Source organism: Fukomys damarensis, unplaced genomic scaffold (genome assembly GCF_012274545.1).
Source record: "Fukomys damarensis isolate Sample0158 unplaced genomic scaffold, DMR_v1.0_HiC HiC_scaffold_38, whole genome shotgun sequence".
Taxonomy (NCBI): Eukaryota; Metazoa; Chordata; class Mammalia; order Rodentia; family Bathyergidae; genus Fukomys; species Fukomys damarensis.
Window position 1 is genome coordinate 18,358,096 of NW_022900950.1, and position 21,423 is coordinate 18,379,518.

Sequence of the window (21,423 nt, forward strand, 5' to 3'; positions counted from 1 at the left end):
TGTGTGTGTGTGCGTGTTTGTGTGTGTGAGTGTGGTGGCACCAGGATTAAAGGGATCCTGGGGTATCCAGAGAAAACTCTACCCTGAGGGAAATGATATAAGAAAAATATAACTCCCAACTGCTTGATGTCAGATACTCTGAGTTGGCATCCCATGAAAGTGAAAAATTAATTCTAAGGAACAAGGTAGGTTAAGAGTAGGAAAGGTTTATAGAGAGAGAGAAAGAGAGAGAGAGCTCCTAAGACACAGGAACCCAAAAGTGGGTCACCACCAAGGTCATTTCTGTAAGAATGGTTTATAGAGCAAAATCATAAAGTGGATATAAAATCACAAGGTGATTTTTTTTTTTACATTTTTCAATGTAAAAATGGAATTAAAGTGTTTTTAGGTGGGGAGGAGAGGAGGGGGTGAAGGGAGGGTGGTGAAAAGGGGAAAAAATGAGAACCAAGACCTGTCATGTAAAGGTACAAGATCCCAGTAATGAATGTAACTGTACTATACACCTAGAATGTACCAATAAATTCAATTTAAAAGAAAAGAAAAGAAAAAAATTTCGATTATCATATTCATCATTATACTTAAAAAAAAAAAACAACAAAATCACAAGGTGAGTAAAACTTGGATCAAGCTATAATCAACCAAAAGATTGCTAGTATAGCTGCTTAGGTACTGTTGATTCACTAGAGAAACGGGTCATGTGGCAAGAGTACATGGAAAGAACAAAAGAAAATTTGGGAAGGGATGGGTCCGGATGCTCTGGTCACCCACCTGGGTGACTGATGTCTGTCTGGACTTCACTCCACCCGGTGATACAGTCTCAAGTTATCATGTATCCCTTGGGGAAGCATGTAGGCCTGGCCAGTCCATCTTTCCCTTGAGGCCTGTTCTTTTCAGATGTGCCTCCAGCCACAACTCTGATGTCTTCATTTTTTCTGGCAACTTCCTTGAGACCCCATTCCCTTTCTGACTATATATTCATTTCTGTCTAACTTAACTGCCTATGACAGGAGTGGCTGCACATCACTTTGAAAGAGGGGAAAAATACAGGAAGGGAGAGGTGTCAAATTTTGACTGCTTTTGTAGTATATTGCTCATTCTATACTTACTATAAACTTGAACATTAATGGTAAAGAGTCTAATGCTTATTCCATGCTTTGTAATATCTTAGAAATTAAATGTTAACAACTCTTAATGCTTGTATCTTAATCATATTTCTCATCATTAGTTTTATAGCTTAATATTTGATTATTCTAGCTAAATAAGCATCATGTTTATATTGAGCTTATTTGAGTTCTTATAATCACCTGGAACACCCTATTTTTTTTTTGCCACCCCTGGTCCTATTAGGCACCCTGCCTCCCTCAGACACACACACACACACACACACACACACACACCCCTCTGATTTGCTCTCTTCCCAATCATCATGCTTTTTGCTTCTATTGCACCAGCCCCTCTGGCCTGCCAAGTACACTCCTGGCCTCAGGCCTTTTGCACTTATGTTTCTTCTGCCTCCTTGCTCCTCTCCACCTGTATGGGACCTGCTCAAGTCCACCCCAGTATCCCAGCATCCTTCCCCCAGCACTTACCACTCCCTGACAGGCTTATTAATAGCATATTTCTTTGTTTATTGCCTGACCCCTGCATGAGCCTGTCAGCTTCATGATTGCAGTGGTTTTGTCCACTGTGTCATCTCTTAATGCCTAGAACAGTGCCTTATCCATGGGATGCATTTGTGATTGCATTTATGCTCCTATCCTGTGGTATGGGTGGCTGCAAGTCATACTGAAAGGGAACAAGTACAGGGAGGGAGGGGTAGTGAATTTGACTGAAGGAGTGAATGAACATGAACAGCAAAACAAGAGGCAGTAGATGCTTTGATTCATCCAAAACTCTTCAAATAAATATGTACAAATCAGTCCCATATTTATTTTTATCTGAAAAGTAATGAAATAGCATTGCCATATGGGGCCTGTTTGTATTCCTATTACTAAAGTAACATGCTTTTTCCAACAAAATAAATTCTCCGTTTTGGAAAGAAAGTTGTAAAAGCATGTTTACTAATCTCCTGCTGCCCTTTAGTCCTGAGTGAGTGACTTATTACAAACCTTTTGGGTGGTGACTGTAGTCACTTTTTGAAAGTAAGAAAACTGATAGCATCATCCAAACTCCTCCTCACACCATGTATTTGTAGACAAAAACCACACAGGGAAACCTTACACTGCTTGCCTTATTTGCCTTTGGTGCCAGCAAATTAAAAAAAAATTTTAAAGTTCTCTGAGGGGTCAGGGTTGGAGTTCATAGTATTGTAGAATAGAATCTGGAAATTACTGAGCTAAAATTTTAAAAGTAAACAAAGATGGAACTGAAGATGTTGTGGGTTCTCAATGAGAATTTGATCTGAAAGGATTTAGAAAATGTCTCTTAGTGTGAGGGAATGGAGAGAGGGGGAAAAGGGAGGGGAAGAGAGTGAGCCAGTGAGCTCTGTTGAGTATTGGAAGGACCTTGACTTACTTTAGCTTGCTTTTGATATCTCTTTTGCCAGATCCAGGTGATTGAGAATGACAGAGCTACAAGAGGGGGACAAGTTTATGCCACCAACACTAGAGGCCAGGTGCCTCCCCTTGTCACTACCGACTGCATGGTGCAAGACCAAGGTACATATTTTTAATGACGTATTTTGTAAAGCCCTCATAACCTGTATATAGTAGGTCAGGCTATATGAAGTTTTTTTTTTTTTTACTGTTGTTATCTACAAAACTGGAGATTTAATTTCAATCTAATAGTGTTACATAAGCTTATTAAAAATTTATTAATTCAGTTTAATATTTCAAATCCATATGAAAATGTTGGGGTGGTATAGCCTAAAGAATATTCCTGACCAGCCTCCACTCCCTCCTATTTCTTTCTGTCCAGCAGCCTCAACCTTACCAAAATCATCCTCTTTCTCTTTGTCTCTGATTCTCAGTTGGTGCTTTCTCTGCAATACACTAAAGATTGTTTTGTTTACTGTTCTATCCCTAGAAAACTACCAGTTATCTAAAAAAACATGAGTTGTCCAATAACATTTATTGAGCAAAGATCCTTAGAATATGTAGTTCTTATCACTTTGCTGGGGAAATTGTTAGTTTTCCCAAAATCAATTTCATTTTCTTTTTGAAATCTTCTCTAATTTCTTTTTTTAGCATTTTATATATACTTCTTTTACAACTCCTTAACATGTTAATTTTTACCATGATTTAGTCTGTCTTTCCCACAAAAGTTTGAGCTACAGGCCAGCGGGGTTGTGTTTATTCATCCAATCATTCATATGCGTGCATTTAGCAAATATTTATTCCATATCTGTTATGTATTAGGCTTCTGTGTTAAGCTAGTGGTTAATAATATAGTAATAAAAATACATATGAGTTACCATAATGATTGTGATTCATACGTGCTCACTTTTTATCAAAACCATCTTCTAAACACTTGTAAGCATTTAATTCACTTAATCCCCTGTGACTTTATGAAGTAGTCATTTATATCATCCTTGTATCACAGTGTGAGAAAACTGAGGTAGAGAATTCTTAGGTAATTGACCTTCCTACATTGTTGGTGGGAATGTATACTACTACAATCACTATGGAAATCAGTGTGGCAAATCCTCAAAAACTAAAACTACAAATTCCAATAGATCCCCTTCTAGGTGTCTTCGCAAAAGAGTTAAAGACATTGTATTACAGTGCTCCATGTATACCAAAGTTTATATGCGCTAAGGAATTCAAGTCAGAGTACCGTGGGACACCTGCTTACCCATATTTATTGTGGTACAGTATGTGATAGCCAAGATATGGAACCAGCCTAGGTGCCCATTGAGATGAATAGATAAAGAAAATGTGGTAATATATACCATGGAGTATTATTCAACCATAAAAAGAATGAACTGTTGCCCTTTGCACAAAAATGGAGGGATCTAGTGATCATCATGTTGACTGAAATAATGCAGATGCACAAAGACAAGTATCATGTCTCTAATATGTGATTAAAAATGGCAATAAATTAAAAGGAGATTATTATTAGACAAGAGGATGAAAGATAGTAGTGTTACAGCAGGTAATGGGGGCATATGATGAAAATATATTATTACACATTGAGACCTTCCCCCCAAAAAATGTGATATTAGGGGGAAAGGTGGGGCACGGAGGAGATGAGGGTGAGTAAATGTGCTATGTGCATGTAAAAATCTGTGAAAATGAAACCCTTTAATCTATATAGTGTGCAGTAATAAAAGTGGGGAAAATAAATAAAGATAGTACAGAACATATATGAAAAACACGATACTCTTTGGCTCTGGTTATAGCATCTGATGTCAATATTTCCCTGGTTCTATGCTTTTGCTTTCCTTTATGACATGATAAAGCAGTCATCCCTTGTGTGGTCGCCTCTGGCCTCAAGTTGCATTTTTGCCCTTGTGCCACTTTCGAGTGTATTTACTCTTCTGTGGTACTTACCATGCTATGTTGCAGTTCTGTTTTTGTTATCACTCCAACTAGTGTGTGAAACCAGAGACTTTATTCTCTTCTGCCCCTAATTCCTTGGCATAAGGCCTTGCTTCATCAATATTTGTTTAATAGATAATTTGCTGAATGTTTTCAGCCAGATTTTTGCATAGTGTTTTTTATTGAGGATCTCAAAGTTTGAATCTTAATTCCTGAAGTTGTTAAATTATCTATGATAGCCAGTCTTTTAGCCCCATAGTTACTTACTTGCTTTTTTATTTATTTCTTAATTCAATCATTCATGCATTCATCTATTGGTTTTTTTGAGACAGAGTGTCACTTTGCAGTTCAGGTGGTCTTAAACTCACTCTGTAGCCAGGCTGGCCTCGAACTCATGGCAGTCTTCCTGCTTCTCAGCTGCTAGGTGCTGGCATTATAGCCATGTGCCATCATGCCCAGCCCATATTTGTTTATAAAAATAAATTCTCAATTGCCTTTCTGAGCTTTATTCTTTGTGTACATTGTCTTCCTGAAACAAAAGTATTTTAGCTACCTTCATTAGATTAAAATACATATTTCCATGCCAAAATCTTGAAAGACAACAGATATCCAATTTCATATATTACTGAAATTAGTATATTATATATTACTTCATAGATTATTATAATTCTGACTGGTAAAAATTGAGTACATTGGAAAATAAAAATATTCTTTAAAGTATTCAAATATTCTTAATTCATAGTCTGTATGACATTACATGATGAGAAGAAAGATGATGGTTTTTTCTAAATATGAAATAATAGGATTTTGAACATATTTGAACTTACTACCGAATCTTTTTCTTTTCTTTTTTTTTAATGGTGACAAAGTTTAACTTGAAAAACTGGAAGTGTAGAGTGAGGGAGAAACGGGCTCTGCAGAACCAGTTTGGGCTGAGTAAAAGAGGAAGAAGCTAGAAAACGAATCCTGGAGGATGCAGGGCGGGCTATCCTGAGGAAAGCCACAAGAGCCTCTCTTACCACTGCTGCCATAACTCTGGTTTTACCCTCTCAGGGTTCACCTGGACCCTTGGAGCAACAGACCAATCTATCTGTCTCTGGTTATGTCCCACTCCTAGAAGCTATCCTGTATACTTTGAGTAGATTGATTGTCTCCAGACATTTGATCATCTCACTTTATCTTTAAAAAGAAAGTTTCACTGTTGGTCATGGCAGACAGGTTTGGCCTCAACTTGTCTAGCATTCATGACCTGGAGCCAGTTTTCTGGACTGTTGTAGAAAGTTATGATAGGCTCTATTTCCATTTTTGCTACTTATTTACCTTAGGCAAATTATTTAATCTCCTGGTGTCTCAGTTCCATCCTCAGAAAAAATAGGATCATGAAGGAATCAACCCCAGAGGGTGAATCTTGGGACTAGAGTGAGTTCGGGTGTAACAATCTTAGAATGATGTCCAGCACACAGGCAGTTGCTATCGTCATCATCATCATCATCATCATCCTCTTGTTGTGTCAGTATTCCTCTTTCTCCCAGATTCCTACAGGAGGAGCCTCCAAACTGGATATAGACTATAGTCATGTTAATTCATCCTCCACAGTATTTTGTTTCTATAGCAGTTAGCTGCCATTATGTAAAACTAAGCATATTTTATGTAAAAATACAGAGTTCTATTTCATCCTAAAAAATGTAAAATTTGGTAACAATAAGTTGGAGCAGAACAGAACCTTGCATTCATTCCAGACGTGGGGCTGTGCAGCAAACCATGGCCAGAAGGAGACTCAGCTATGCTGCACGCCTGGTTTAAACTCAGGGCCACAGCCTTGACTGTGCATTATACCTTGACTGTGCATAGAACCACAGGAATATTGAAATCAGATCCTTCCCTTTATACTTTCACGTTTGCGATCCCCTTAGTGACTTTCACACCTGTGGCCCATATCTGTAGCACCTCCCTCCCTACTTGCTTTTCACTCTTCCTGTCTGAGAAAGTTGTGCAAATCTCACCCCTGCATGACCTTCCCTACCCTGTGTTCTGCTGCTCCACCTTCCTCCTCTTGGCCACGGGTGGGACATCTGAGCTCCTGTCAAAAGCCAGCTTCTCTCCTGTGCACTAAAGTATATTGCTACAGTAAGTCTCCCCTCTTTCTTTTATATCATCAATATTTTTTCTTTATCCAATGAGTCCCATCTTTTAAAACAAAACATCCCTCCTGTTCTAAAAAATAGAAATGTTTTCTTGATCTACTTTCCTTGCTCTCTTTACTTTGCTCTCTGCAACACACCTTGAATGGCTGTCCCCATTTCTTCATCTCTTGTCTCACTCCCTCTAAGCAAGCTTTGCCCCACCCTAACTCTCTCTTCAGTATCTCTAGCCAGATCCCTAAGCTGGGTGGTTACATTGGTGTAGCAGCAGTGTCTTGCGCAGTTGCCTTTTTCTTGATACACTTTCTTAATTTCATCTCCAGGACATCAGACTCTCCTTGCTTTCTACCTCCTCACTAGGTTAAGCCACTGACCTCTGACATCTTTATGTTGGAGGTCCCCTTGCACAGTCCTTGGTCATCTTCTCTTCTTGGACCACAATTATTCCCCTGGTAATTTTGGTCTAGTTGCATGGCTTCAGATACCATTCATACTCTGAGACCCCAAGTGTGTCCTGCACCTCTAACCCAGACTTCTGCCTACCCTCTACATTTGTATGTCTAACCATCTACTCAACATTGCTGTTTTGCTGCCTGACAAATTCTAATTCTAATCATTCCCACACAGCCCTTAAGAACTCCTTCCTTTCCTTCATCCTTTCCCTTTTTGGTGCATAGCTACTTTCTCAGGCCAGAAACCTTGGATCCTGACCCTCTCCCTTCTCAGACATCTTCACACCACATACATCATTTCCATCAATAAATATGTTACTATACCCTCAAAACGTATTCGCATCTGCCCATTTTCCCACACCTCTACTGCTAGGTGGCAAGTCCTCACCACCACCATTTTTCTCCTGCCCCTTGCAGCAGCCTCCTCCTAGGTTCCCTTGATTCCGCTCCTCAGCACTGTGTCCTTTTTCCAGACCACCATCAGAGGGACCTCTGTGAGAGCATGGTACTCAGACCACTGTATGCTGCCAGTGGCCCTGCATTTCATTCAAATATAAGGAGGGCAGATGGTCTCAGGAGTCCACCTGATATGGCTCTGTTTCTTCTCTGAGCCATCACCAGTTGCTATGCCCAAAAGTGACTCTGGGCCAGCCACACAGGCCTTCTGCTGTCCCTCTGCTAGGCGAGGACTGTCTTTCCCTCAGGAGTCTGCCTGCATAGATCCTTTGTCTCTTTAAAGACTTTACTTAAATGGCCCTTTGAAAATAAGGACCATTGTGTAAATATTTAAAATTGCCATTGCCTTCCCAGTGTTTGGCACATCTTAACCAGATAGGCTTTGTTCATCATACAGTATTGCAATGCCCAATATAATTTACTTGTTTGTTAGCTCTGTTATTATCTGTGTTATTATCTGCAAGAACACAAACTGTATAAGGAAGCATCTTGCACAGTGCCTAAAACTCAGTAGACACTCAGTGAATATTGTTTGATGATTGTATTCTTTTGGTCCTAATATGTTATGATTCCATTTCAAGATTTTAGATGTTACTATAGTGCTTTAAAAATATCCGTTGTGTCATGGATATTGTTTTAGCACTCATATATGCCATGAAATAGAGATATTTTGTCAAGAAACCTAATGTATGTTAAAAGTAGATTAGCATGTTTTTAAAAATAATATTCCTATTACAGATAGAATTTTATTTCTAATTCAGTTGCCAAGTTTAGAAAAAAATTGTCAAAATGGAATCATACTTGACAAAGTATCACTTGATGGTATGAAATGGAATATAGATGCTTACCCTTCCCATAAATAGATACAGTGATGAAAAAAGAGGAAGGAAAAATGTTTGTGATCCAAAACTTTTATCTTTTTGTATTTTGGGGCCTCTCTGTTTTTTATCTGCCACTGAATCTGAACACCTCTCAAACCTATATTAAGGCTATTTGAGACCCCACTCATGGAAAATAACAGTAACTAAAACACCTCTGTAATATCTTTATGTAACTCAGGGTATTAGCAATAAATTATAGTGTTCCAAGCATATACATTGCAGAATTTCGTATTTCTTTTTCATTTTAAGAAATAAAAAAACTTTGCAAATAAGGTGATACATTATAGAAGCATCCTTATAAATATTTAAGTGTCTTAGAACATTATTTTTTCTCACCATATTCTAAGTGTATCCCTTCACTGTTTCAGGGAATGCCAGCCCTCGATACATCCGCTGTACCACATACTGTTTCCCATGCACATCAGATATGGCTAAGCAGGCTCAGATCCCACTAGCTGCTGTCATCAAACCCTTTGCCACAATCCCTTCAAATGAGGTAAGCGATAAACAGATTTACTCAATAATTTACTAATGCCAAAGTTCTTTCTTCCTCATTGCTTTCTTAAGTACCATTCTGTATTATAAGCATGAAATGGGAATAAACTTACACAATAAAAATTTTAGTTATGGAATTCACTAGGAAAACAAAGATTTCACAAACTGTATCACTTGGCATCCTGTAGCCAAATACTGACAGAGTCAACCACTTTCTGTTTTTTTATAACAATGCACACATTCAGAATATGTGGACTGTCACACTGGGACAAACCACATGCCCTGTGATGAGGCCCTTATGTGCTAGTTCAGGTCCCTGACATCGATGTGTTCTGTTAGAAGAAGATGAATGTCCTGTAGTCCTTGGTCATATGGTATACACTTTAATGACCGCTGGACCAAAATGTTCCTTAACTAAATATTAGAAAGCATGCAATAGAAGTCTTTATATATTGATGAGGATACCAAATATATAGTCAGGAGAAAAAAAAGAAGTGGTATACATTTAAAATCTGTGATATTACGATGTTACTAGTGGTATTTGATAAGGACATCCACAAATAATCTAATTCCACCCAAAGACATAGGCACTACAGCAGAGCAGTCAAATAGGAGAGGGAGAGAAGCTTTACTTCCAGTGGGAGCTTGACCATACTCATTGCAGTATTCTCGTAATCTCAGTGATGGTAAACTTTTTAGAGTGTTCGGTGGTAACAAACAGCTCACTGTGATATGAATGCCATAGGTTCTTCACCACTGAGGCTGAGCCATAGTTTCCAGTTGCTATGCTAAAGGTCAAAGCCTCAGCCTATATTCCCAACATAAACCTCACTCTTGGATCTAATAATCTTTTGAGGAAGACTGGTCTACTGTACACAAAGCAGTAACCATGTCTGTTTGAAAGACAGAGTATCTGCAGGAGAGAACGGATTTGTCCCCTTTCCTGGACTGGCCACACCAGCTTGGGGAGCACTGTGGGGGAGGGGTGGGAGAACTGTGGTTACTGGTGCTGGTGTTACCTAACCTGAGGGAGGGAAGAAAAGGAAAGGATGGCATCCATGCCTACAGGGACTTTGAGGCCCATTGGGACCTCTGTCTCTCTCGTGAGAGTAGTGGAATGCTGGTCTTCCTTCCGGAGTACAGTGAACTGGGTTAGAGAAGATTCTGGGAGAGGCATTGAGCTGTTCCTAAAAGCCCTCCTTCCTGGTGGTATGTTTCATATTTGCAAATTAAGAAGCCCATTCAGCATTTACCTTGTTTATTTTTTAATTGAGTTTATTGGTACATTTTAGGTATACATTACAGTTACATTCATCATTGGGATCTTGTACCTTTACATGACAGGTCTTGGTTCTCATTTTTTTCCCCTTGTCCCTGCCCTCCCTTCATCCCCTCCTCCCCTCCCCATTTACAAACACTTTATTTCCATTTTTTCATTTTCTCATATTTTTTTCCTTTCCCTTATTCCCTTTCCCCTACCCTTCCCACTTTCCCTTAACCTTTAGCCCTTTTCTTCCTATTTCACATTGTCAATTTTCTCATTAGGATCTTATGTACTATTATAATTTTTCACATCAGAGAAACGATTCAGTATTTACACATGTGTGAATTATTTATTTCACTTAGGAGTATATCCTCAATATGTATCCATTTTCCTATGAATGAATCTAATTTCTCATTCTTTATGGCTGAGTAGTATTCCATTTTATAGAAAAACCACATCTTCTTTATCCAGTTTCCAACTGATGGGCAAATGGGCTATTTCCAAGTTTTAGCTGTTACAAACTGTGCTGCTATAAACATGGGTGCGCATATATCACTGTACCTTGTTTATTTTAAACATGATCCCTTAAAAGAAAAAAAATGAGAAAATGAAAAAATGGAAATGAAGTGTTTGTAAGAGGGGAGGGGAGGAGGGGTAAAAGGAGGGCAGAGACAAGGGGAAAAAGTGAGAACCAAGATCTGTCATATAAAGGAACAAGATCCCAATGATGAATGTAACTGTACTGTATACCTAGATTGTACCAATAAACTCAATGAGGAAAAAAAAAATTAAAAAAAATAAACATGGTCCCTTCTAAGAAGATATATCTCAATGGTAATATGTTTGCTTAGTATGTATGAGGCCCTGGGTTTGATCTCCACCAGTGCAAAAAAGAAAAAAATAAATAAATAATAGGCAAAAGCAAAAAAATCTCTTCTATTATGGCTCCAAAAATTTAATATAATATTTACAAACCCTGCTATAAAATTATTAAACTTAATGAAGATGAGGAGGACAGATACATATTGACAAAGACCTCCGATATGCAATGTATGTACGTTGTAAAGAATAGGTGGACTAAAAATATTTATGTTCCGCATTTTATGATGAACATTTTCAAACAAAACATAAAAGAATTTCATAGTGAGCACCTTTAAAACTACCACCTAAATACTACAGTAACATTTAACTACAATTGTTATGTCATATGTCCATCCTTTCCCTCTCAGATGTTTCAAGGTAAGTTGTACACATCAGTACACTTCAGTCTTCCTTTTGAGATGGAATTCATGTAGAATAAAATGTACATGTCTTAAAGTAAATATTCATTGAGTTTTGACAAATGTATCCAACTGTGTAATGTAACCCCTTATCAACGTCTCACCTTTTCCACAATAGACTTGCTTTGCTATTCTGGTACTTGATATAAATAGAACTGTGAAGTATGCATTATTTTATGCAAATGTTTTCCTCACCATATGTTTAGAAAGCCTTCACACAGTTGCATGTATCAATAGTCTATTTCATTTTTCTTACAGTATTTTATTTATGGATATACTAGTAGTCTTTTATTGATGGACACGAACTCTATTCCTTTTCTGATTGCTGTAAACAAAGTTACAATGAAAATTGTTATATAAGTCTTTCTACAAATAGACATACATTCATTTCTTGAGTTATACTGATGAATAGTTTTCAGGTTTGTTTAATTATATAAGACATTGCCAGATCGTTTTCTAAAATGATTGTACCATGTTACAGTCATCCCAATTTTGTATTAGAGTTACAATTGCTCCACTTCCTCTCTCACATTGAACTGCTAACTTTTTAATTTTAACCATTGTAATATGTAGTGGTATCTGTGAGATGTATTTTAATTTGTATTCTTTAAAATTTTAAAAATGATACTTACTGGTATAGTGTTCATGTACACACCACATCATTAACAACAGTTAATATTTTGTCATATCTGTTTACAATAACATTTTAGAGAATTAAAACTTCATAGGTCTTTAGGCAGGCTTTTATTTCTTCCTTTCATCCTTTTCAGGGTCAAACACTAATGAATTTGATACGTATCCTTCTTTTATGTATTTTTTAAATGCTGACTTCATATGCAAGTTTTATAACAATATGTAGTATTATTCTTTGCTTTTTAGAAACAACTTTTAAGTAAGTAAAAAGTATATTCAGAAGATTAAAGGATATACAATGAAAACTAGATATCTTCTTATCTTTACCACTTCCCCTTTTCAGACAGCCTTTACTTGTTCTCTGTGATTCCTTTTAGAAGTAAAATATACATATAGCAGCATATATGTATCCATCCTGTAACAAAATAAATATAAAAAGGATGGCATAGCATGAATGCTGTTTTACTCTTTTCTTTTTTCAGTTACATTCCATGGTACTACCTAGAGTAAGCCTCATTCTTTAAAACAACTTTGAACCATATTAATAAAAGAACATTATTGTAACTATGTATGTTAATTTTGATATGCAGACAGATTTTTAGAAATACTAAACTTTTGTAATATGGAACCTAAAATTGAGGAAATACATTGGTATAAACAGCATTGAGAGGAGCCACTGACACACTTCTCTCTGGAGAGGGATTTGTTAGCAATATGCTCTTTCAACCTTGTGCTGCTCTTGTGTTGTCTGGATCATTTTTCAGTGGTCTGTTGTTTTCCTAATGAGGAAAAATAGCGTGTCTGTCTTGAAAGAAACTGCAGCATATATACAATAACAAAATATGGTAGGCAGCAACTCTGTTGCAGGAATATGGGATTTCTGCCTCTGAACAATGGGATCACCTTATTCATGGCAATGGTTTGGTCTGGTTTTCAATTAAAAACAAGAAAATCCTCTTTTGCCTCCCTGTCCTGGTGAAAAAGCTAACCTGTATTAGATATATGTAGAATAGTATAAAACTCAGTGCCTGAAACTGGACTCTTCAACCTTCTTATTAACCTGTTAGCACTGAAAATGAAATTATGCAGCAATGTATTCTTGAAAATATAACTTCATACACTGTGTAGGTTTTTTTTTTTTTTGGTTGAAAAATAGCTTTCAGACATTACTCTAGGTCTTCCCAAACATGCACATGGACATTTCACACACAGCCTGAATGTATGCTTCCTGTTTTCTAAAGTTTGTTTTAGCCCAATACTACCTCCTTTCCAGCATGAAAAGTTCCCTTTGTGAACAGCTGTGCTGTATTAAAGTCTCTGTGCTTTCCAATGTAATTAACAGATGTGGTTAGCTGGGTTACTTATTCCTAAAATCTGACTTAGGAAGAAGATGTACTTGAGAAAAAAAAACTGTACATTCTATTCTGTTAACTTTGCTAGAGACTCTGCATACTGACCAGGTAAGTGTATTTGACAGCATTTTTTTTGTTTTTTTTTTTTTTTTTATACAGAAAGTCCTTACTTTTTCCTTAGAACTTCAAGAATAGGACTACTCTGAATATATGTTAAGAATTACTTCCCCATACATGGAAGTGTCTCCTAGGTTGGGTGAAGATACTATTTAAAGAAATACTTTACTTGTATTGTTGAAATAGACTCAGAGGAATGTGAAAGGTATGTTAAATCATCAGAAAGAAGTTTTTAAAGGGCATACTTAACAAAATGTGTACCTCTTTGGGCACTGAACTGGACCTAAACTTGGAGAGCCACCAACACTGGAGAAACACCATTGCTGTACTATACTACTAGTGAGAGCACAATCATGGGATTTAAAAAAAAAATGTTCACTTTGCCAGGCATAGTGGTGCATGTGTAATCCAGTGGTATAGGAGGATGGATGTCTGTGAGTTCAAGGCCAGCCTGGGCTGCATAGTAAGTTCACAGTCATTCTGAACTACATAGGGAGACTTGTGTCTCATAAAACAAGAAACCCACAAAAGTGTTCATTTACATTAATCTTCACATCAGTCTATGTATTGTCCCTATTTAGATTCAGGGATACTGAAGCACAGTGTTAGATAACTTATTAAGGCCAGAAATTACTAAGTAGTGGAGCTAGAATCCAAATCTGGGTAGTCTGGCACCAGAATTCTTAACCCTAAATCTCTAAGCTGTTAGCCTTTCATTCATTCATTTCTACCTGTTCAGCCCTGTATGCACATACCGAAATGCCTCTCTCAGGCCTCTACTCAGGCACCACACAGGAACTTCAAACTCAACGTGCAAAGTGAATCTCGTCTCTAAATCAGGCTCATTCTTTAGGTATCAATAAATGGCATATCATTTATTTAATGGCTCAAGCCAGAAACAAAAAACTAATTATAGTTAAGTAAAGAAAATGCAGAGCATTCTGGCTTTAGGTATTTATAACCTTATAATAAAGGAAATCATTTTACAAAATGTCTTAAAAGCACATTACATGAATATTGTTATTCTCTGTATTAACAACATTTTAACATTTTTCTCTATAACAACTGGCTTATTTTCAGTTTTGTAGATTGTTAAAATTTTATTGCTTATCTGACTAATTCTGTAATATTACTTCAATTTAAAAATCTTTTTGAACAATATCCTGATTTGGCATCTATGAAAAGAATTTATTTAGTACAGCTTTTTTAATTGGTTCCATTGTTTGACAGAACTGTTGTAAGTATGCCATTGTGTTAGCAACAGCCTATAAAAATAAACCTTATTCAAGCGGTTATTATCAGAGAATGTTCCCTGAGAACATTTGCTTTGGAGATGTATGCTATTTCCAGGGGCAGATCTGTGTCAGCATTTTGTAGCACTTCATACTTCTTATCTACCATAATTTTAATTTTTAAACTATGTTTTCAGTGTAATCCCTTCCCACATTTTATATAATTAACTGAGATATTTGATGTTATATTTATATAATTAATTGAGATATTTGATTTATTGGTTATATTGTAAACTTTTACATTATTGTGTTTTACTTTTGGATGCTGTGTAAGAACTGAGGCGAGATCCTATAGATTTCAAGTTCAAAATAGTTGAAGATTGCAACTAATTTAATTTTTCATTTTCTTTTTCTAAATTAGGAAATCTTTCTATTTTGCACAAGCACATACACCTAGTTCTAAATATATTAGGTACTTTTATATATAAACCAGACGGTAGAAGCTTTTACTCCATCTGTGTTCAGGAATATCTATACAGTTTCAGCTTATAAGTGGATATAATAAGCAAAATCATTTTATTTCCTTGCTTATTGAATTAGCAGTGGTATACTTTTATTCAAAACTTTAAATTTTACCTGATTGTTAACCTTCTACTCACATTGTGCTTGTAGCTGAACTGGATGTTAGGGATCTGGAGAGAAATAAGACTAGTTACTCTTGACTAGGGCATATAGACAGTTTGCAAGTATACAGGTAATTTTTTTCCAATGGGGAAAAAAAGCCTCTAATAGGAAAAACCTTGTTCTATAGAATTTAGGTTCAGGGAAGAGTTTCACTCGCAATAGATTTATTAAGTAAATGTCCTAATTATTTGCTTTATCCTATGATTTGTCCTGTATTATTAGTTGCTGTTTTAATTCTTTCTTCTTAATGATTGTTCCTATTATGATAGAACCAGTAAATGTGAAGAAGATACCATTGGAAGAAAAAAGGAATAGATGCCAATGAACTGATAAGTAGAGTTAACAGAAAAGTAAAAGACTATCAGAGAACAGACCCAACACCAATACGTTCTGTCAGGGATGACCTTCAGATCCGTCGGCCACAGAAGGAATTGTTGGTCAGGCATTTGACTTGCTTGTGTGATGTGACATCAAGTTTTGGCAGAGTTGATGCTGCTGTTTAATACATCTTAAAAGAAAAAGTTCTGCTTGACTGTAGTAGTTGTAGTAGTTTATGTCATGGTGACCACATGTCTTACTTCCTTTTGGAAGATAGCAATTTGTGAAGAAAGTGTTACTCTGCTTTTATAAATGATGAAGTCCCACAAGTTCTGTACTTACTAAAGTCATGTTGCTAGCAAGTGATGCTTCTGGAACTTCAGATTCTGAATTCCATGTCCTTCCAACTCCATGGGGTGGTAAATGAACTCTCTGAAGTTCTATTTAGTTAAACACATAAAACAGCATCCATTTGTTTTCTGGCTATGATTTTAGAAATGAGCCTTTTATGAGCCTCTGAGTTACCCTGAAATGTCTATTTAAGTGATTTTTTCCTTGAAGTCTTGATTTCAAGCTTCTGCTTTGTATTTCTTGAAGGCCAACACCATCCAGAGCTCAATAGAGTATTGGGCATCCAGTGGAGATCTTAGTTGAGTAAACGGACTGTGCATAGGGCTGTATTGACATAGAAAGACAGGCTAAACTCCAGAAAGGTGGTTGGTTTCTAGTGATCTTAGGACTCTTAAGTTAGGACTCAAGTTTTAACAAAACGAGTCTTAATTATATGCTGGCAATTATTATATCTGTTGATAAACATGTAGCTAATGAACTAAAAGCTTTTATTCTACTTGGGCTATTTTGTTTCATTCTTTTAAATGGCCACCAGCAAACTCTGGGTAAAACAACCATTTGAGAATCTATTGATGTACAGTGGCACCTTGGTTCACAAACTTAATTTGTTCTATGATTCTGGAAAACGTGTTTTCCATTTGTGGAACACTGCTACTTTTGTGTTCATGTGGGAAAGATGGCCACGGTCATGTTTGTCATCCAATGTAGAGTTTGCAAACAAGCAAAAGTTTTCCAAACCCTTCTGTTTGTGAACCTAATTTTTACAAATCAAAATGTTCATGAACCGAGGTGCCACTATATTTTTTACAAGTTCATCAACATCATTGCAGAAATAAATAACACTATTCTATCATATATTAATAATAGAGGTTCTATTCATTATAAAGGACAGGAAATGTTTTGGAAGAATTTTGATAAAGATATTTTGGGAAATAATAATTTACTTCCTAGCGTGATATATAACTAAAGGGTGGAACACTGGATTAGGAGCCAGGAAATGATTTCAGGTCTCTACTGTGCCTTGTGACCTTGGGCCTCCATTCCCTTGAGGGAGAAGTCCAATTCTGCTGTCCTATAAATCTGTTAGTGTCAGACTTGCTGTTCCAGTCTTTTTGGGGCATTTAATGTGGATCACTATTTGTTTATGAAATCCCGTATGTTATTAGAAATCCAAGTGAATAAAATACAGTTCAAGTCAGAGTGATTTCATTTGTATTGTACTATTAGTATACTTTCTAATAATACACTTCTAGTGTATTACACATTTTAAAATAAAAGTTTGTGAGTCTATGCATTTTTATATATAGCCATTTTTACATATAGGGTAGTGTTAGTATAAATACCTCTTGAAATTAAACTAATTACTGCATAATGTCATAGCCTGTAAAGAATTTAAAGAAGATTTACAACCAAGATTATTTTTAAATGAAAACATTAAAGTCTTTAACTTTTAAAGATATACTTTATGATCCTGTGTAAGCTTTACTGCAATATTTTTAAAGCATTATATTTATAAAAAAACCTTGGAAAAATAAAATATGTGCACTCAGGAATGATGAATATAACATATAAGGAAGCTTTATTCTTCAAAGTTACATTAGCAACTGACTCTTATCCCTTAAGATTTTTAGTCATTCTTGTTACACTGCTATTAAAAAGTACTATGAAAAATTTTGGCAGCTGGAGAACAGAATGCTGTCCTGTTTTAGAACTGTATTATAACACTAGGAGACAGTACATTTGTTAGGGCAAAGGTTATTAGAATTATATTTTAAGTTACACTTTAGAAGCTAAATGTACCAAGCTTATTTTCTCAATCACAAAATTATTTATGTAAATCTAACTTTTATTAAGAAAAGAATAACTTCAGGAGGAACAAGAATAAAAATGAAAACAGTCTGCCATGACTGAACTTTTATGGGTGTAGGTGAGAGGTTTCTGACCTGCAGTGCCCTGGGGGCTGAGGACACAGCATCCCTAAATGTGACCCAGGGGACCAGCCTCATCCATGCAGGACATGGCGCAAGGAGAAGCCGCCACAGAGGGGACCGGTTTTAGACCCTCCTGCTGCCGTTTCTACCAGCTCTAAGACTTGCTCTTTCTTGTAGTTTAACATTTCTAAAATAGGAATATGGCTTTTTAACAGACTCCTCAGCATTGTATCATGTTTGGTTGGAAGGTTTGTGGTCTCTTAGAATGGGTGAGATTTTGAAATCAGGGATATATTTATACTTTGTTTCATGTTCCTAACTTCAGCCAACTTTTGTAGATATTTAAAGAATATGAGAGCTCTGACATATGAAATGGATGTGTTCCTTTTGTAATCAAGTAGGGGAAAATACAATAATTTAAAATTGTATATTGAAAAATTTTCTAGACATCAAGTTCTTGTTGAATAAAAGGCTAGAAAAAGTCAGTTGTGCAGCACATGCCTATCCTCCCAGAACTCCGGGAGGCTGATGCAGTAGGATCACCAAGTTTGAGTCCAACTTGGGCAACTTAGAAACTTAGTGAGACCCTCTCTCAAATTGAAAAACAAAACAAAACAAAAGATCTGGGGATGTAGCTCAGTGTGAAGACCCTGGGTTCAATCCTCAGTACCATGCCAAAACAAAACAAACAAAAAATTCTCATTTTTTAAAAAGAAGGGAGGTAGAAAAACAAAACTCTATCCAAACTTGTAATTTGCAATTATCTCCTAGAATATCTGAAAGTGGCACCCAGATTTGTCTAAGGCAAAAGTTATTTTGGAAGTGATTCTTTGCTAGCTGTGTGTGACACTGTTATAAGTATGATGGGAAGAACAGGAATTTGGGAGTCAAATGGAGTTAGGTGCATAAATTGACTATATTACATCTTGCAGTGTGACCTTTAACATTTTAATCAACTTTTGGGCCTCCTTTCTCTTGGGAATAAAATTAAAATGCTACTTATTTTTTAAAATAAGATAGTATAATAATGGTAGTTTATTATTGTCTTTGTTTATTATGATTTACTATACAATATTAAATATTAAAATATTATTTAAATCCAGTAATCTTTGATTTTATTCAAACAAGAGAAGTATGAAAATATAGATAATTTATATTTATCAGAGGTGTAAATATTTAAGAAAGATCTTATCAAACCTCTTCAGGAATTCCAGGTACATATATTCTAAGGAGGAAACTGATTTACACTCCACAGTCTTATTTGTACACAAATGGAAAAAGAGACTTAGTCCCTTATTTATATTTTTAAAGACTATTGCATGCTGTCACTTGATTTTATATCACTATTTTTTAAATTTTGTTTTAAATTTAATTTTTAATCGCTTCTCGGCCTTTTGGCTAAGATCAAGTGTAAATTTAATTTTTATACACATACACGTTAAGATCTATGCTAAAAGTGTGTGTGTGTGTGTGTGTGTGTGTGTGTGTGTGTGTGTGTGTCTGTCTGTCTGTCTGTCTGTCTGTGTGGTGCTGGGGATCTAATGCAGAGCCTCACATTTTCAGCAAGGGCTCTAACACTAAACTATCACCCTATCCATTACTATATAGCTTTTTCCTTCCTAAGATATTTCATGGGCATTTGCTGAAATAATTTTTTCTTCAACTCCTCTTACCTCCTACTATCCTGTCCTTAAACCTAGTTATTTCATAATCATATTTTAAATTCCAGTTTGAAGTTACTTCCTCCATACTCCCTTATAGTTCCCATTGTACCTTGTATCACAGTTTGTGATTTTTGTATTTGTATATTTGATCATTAGGTTCTATATAAGGGTAGGAACTATGTCTGATGTTACTCATGATTTTGTTCTCGGCCTAAAAGAGTATTTGGAATTTTTTTATGGTAAGTAATATTTAAATATGATATTTTCACCATACAATTTTACTTATATATGGAAGTATACTGTAATTTTAGGCCATGTCATTTGATGATATTTTCACCATAAAGATCTATGCTCAAACATTTATTGAACATCTTGGGTATAAATGCTGTATCTGAAACTGAAAGTAAACATGAAAGGAACTGACTGTGCAAGGTAAGGCCAGGGGCCTGCATTTTGGATGCATCTCCTTATCCAGGCACCTGCCATTCACTTGAGTTTCCTGTTCTGTAACAGTGAACGTATTTTCCACACATATGTTCTTATGAAAAATCACCATTTGAGGATTCAGTGTGCGTAATCCATACTTTTAGTATTGAACCAGATAAAAACAGCTGGGCTGATGAGAACAGCAGTTCCTTACAGAATTTCCTAGACAGTAAAACTTTTCATAAATTTAGCTTTAGTTTCACTTTTATTCTTTTCCCTCCCCGTGCCCCTTTCTATCAGTGGAGGTGTATGGCATTTGTATGTGTGCATATGTGTATGGAGGGGCAGGTGTGAGTGATAAATGTAAAAGGAGTGGGATAAAATCCTTAAAATTTGCCAGGCGTGGTGTTAGGGAAAGCAAGACCATCACTGATTTTCTTAAATCATAGATCTGCAAGTTAAAAAAAAAAAAAGGAAAATAGAAGAGCTATGATTATAAATTGAAATATATATCATAGAGATACCACAAAGATTATTTTTCTTAAGCCTAACTGAACTGTGGAGAAAATCAAAGTATATTGTAGTCTTTAATACAGGGATAAGATTAAGTTTATTTGTGTTCACTATGTCTTATACATTCTTATTCTTTACAATTTGAAAAGTTGTGGAAAACTCTCTTATCTAATTACTTCAAAAGCATAATTTTGTCTGTATTGCTTTTTCTTACAGGAAAAGAATAGAAAATGTATATTTTTTTTATACTTAGCAATTTTCATTAACTATTTGATAAGTTAAGAAGTCATCTCTCCCATTCTAGTTCATTAATGATTTATGATAAAAATATAAATGTATTTATTTGTCTCTATGCTTTCAAATTGACCATGCATCTTTTTTTTTTTTTTTTTTTTTTTTTTTTTTGGTACCGGGGATTGAGCTTGGGTCCTTGTGCTTGCAAGGCAGGCCACTGAACCGCTGAGCTAAATCCCCGGCCCCATCCCATACATCTTTTTTAACTTAAAATATTTTCTCAGCATTTTAAGGCTTAGTTTTAATTCTCTACTCCAAATGATTTTGGCTATTTTCCCAAATCAAATTAACTCACACAAGATGAATTCCTAGGTAACTGGAAGCAGCCTCCCAGTCCAAATGGCTGGCTACCAGGGATAACTAATCACTAATATTTACACTGAGACGGGACTGGACTGGAGGACTCTTGGAGTCATATTTTTTCCCACTGTGAAGGCAACATGTACAAAAAGTTTCAGACA

General features: G+C 36.0%; 1 protein-coding gene across 2 annotated transcripts in view; it reads left to right on the top strand.

Annotated features, from left to right (window-relative positions):
* Sec24d (SEC24 homolog D, COPII coat complex component) overlaps positions 1 to 21,423 on the top strand; it is an 87,017-nt gene that overhangs the window by 12,052 nt on the left and 53,542 nt on the right. For both annotated transcript variants that reach the window (XM_010610800.2, XM_010610804.2), the window contains exons 6-7: positions 2,546 to 2,657; positions 8,777 to 8,904. In XM_010610800.2, the coding sequence (XP_010609102.1) occupies positions 2,546 to 2,657; positions 8,777 to 8,904 (240 nt within the window). The remainder of the gene's footprint in view (positions 1 to 2,545; positions 2,658 to 8,776; positions 8,905 to 21,423) is intronic.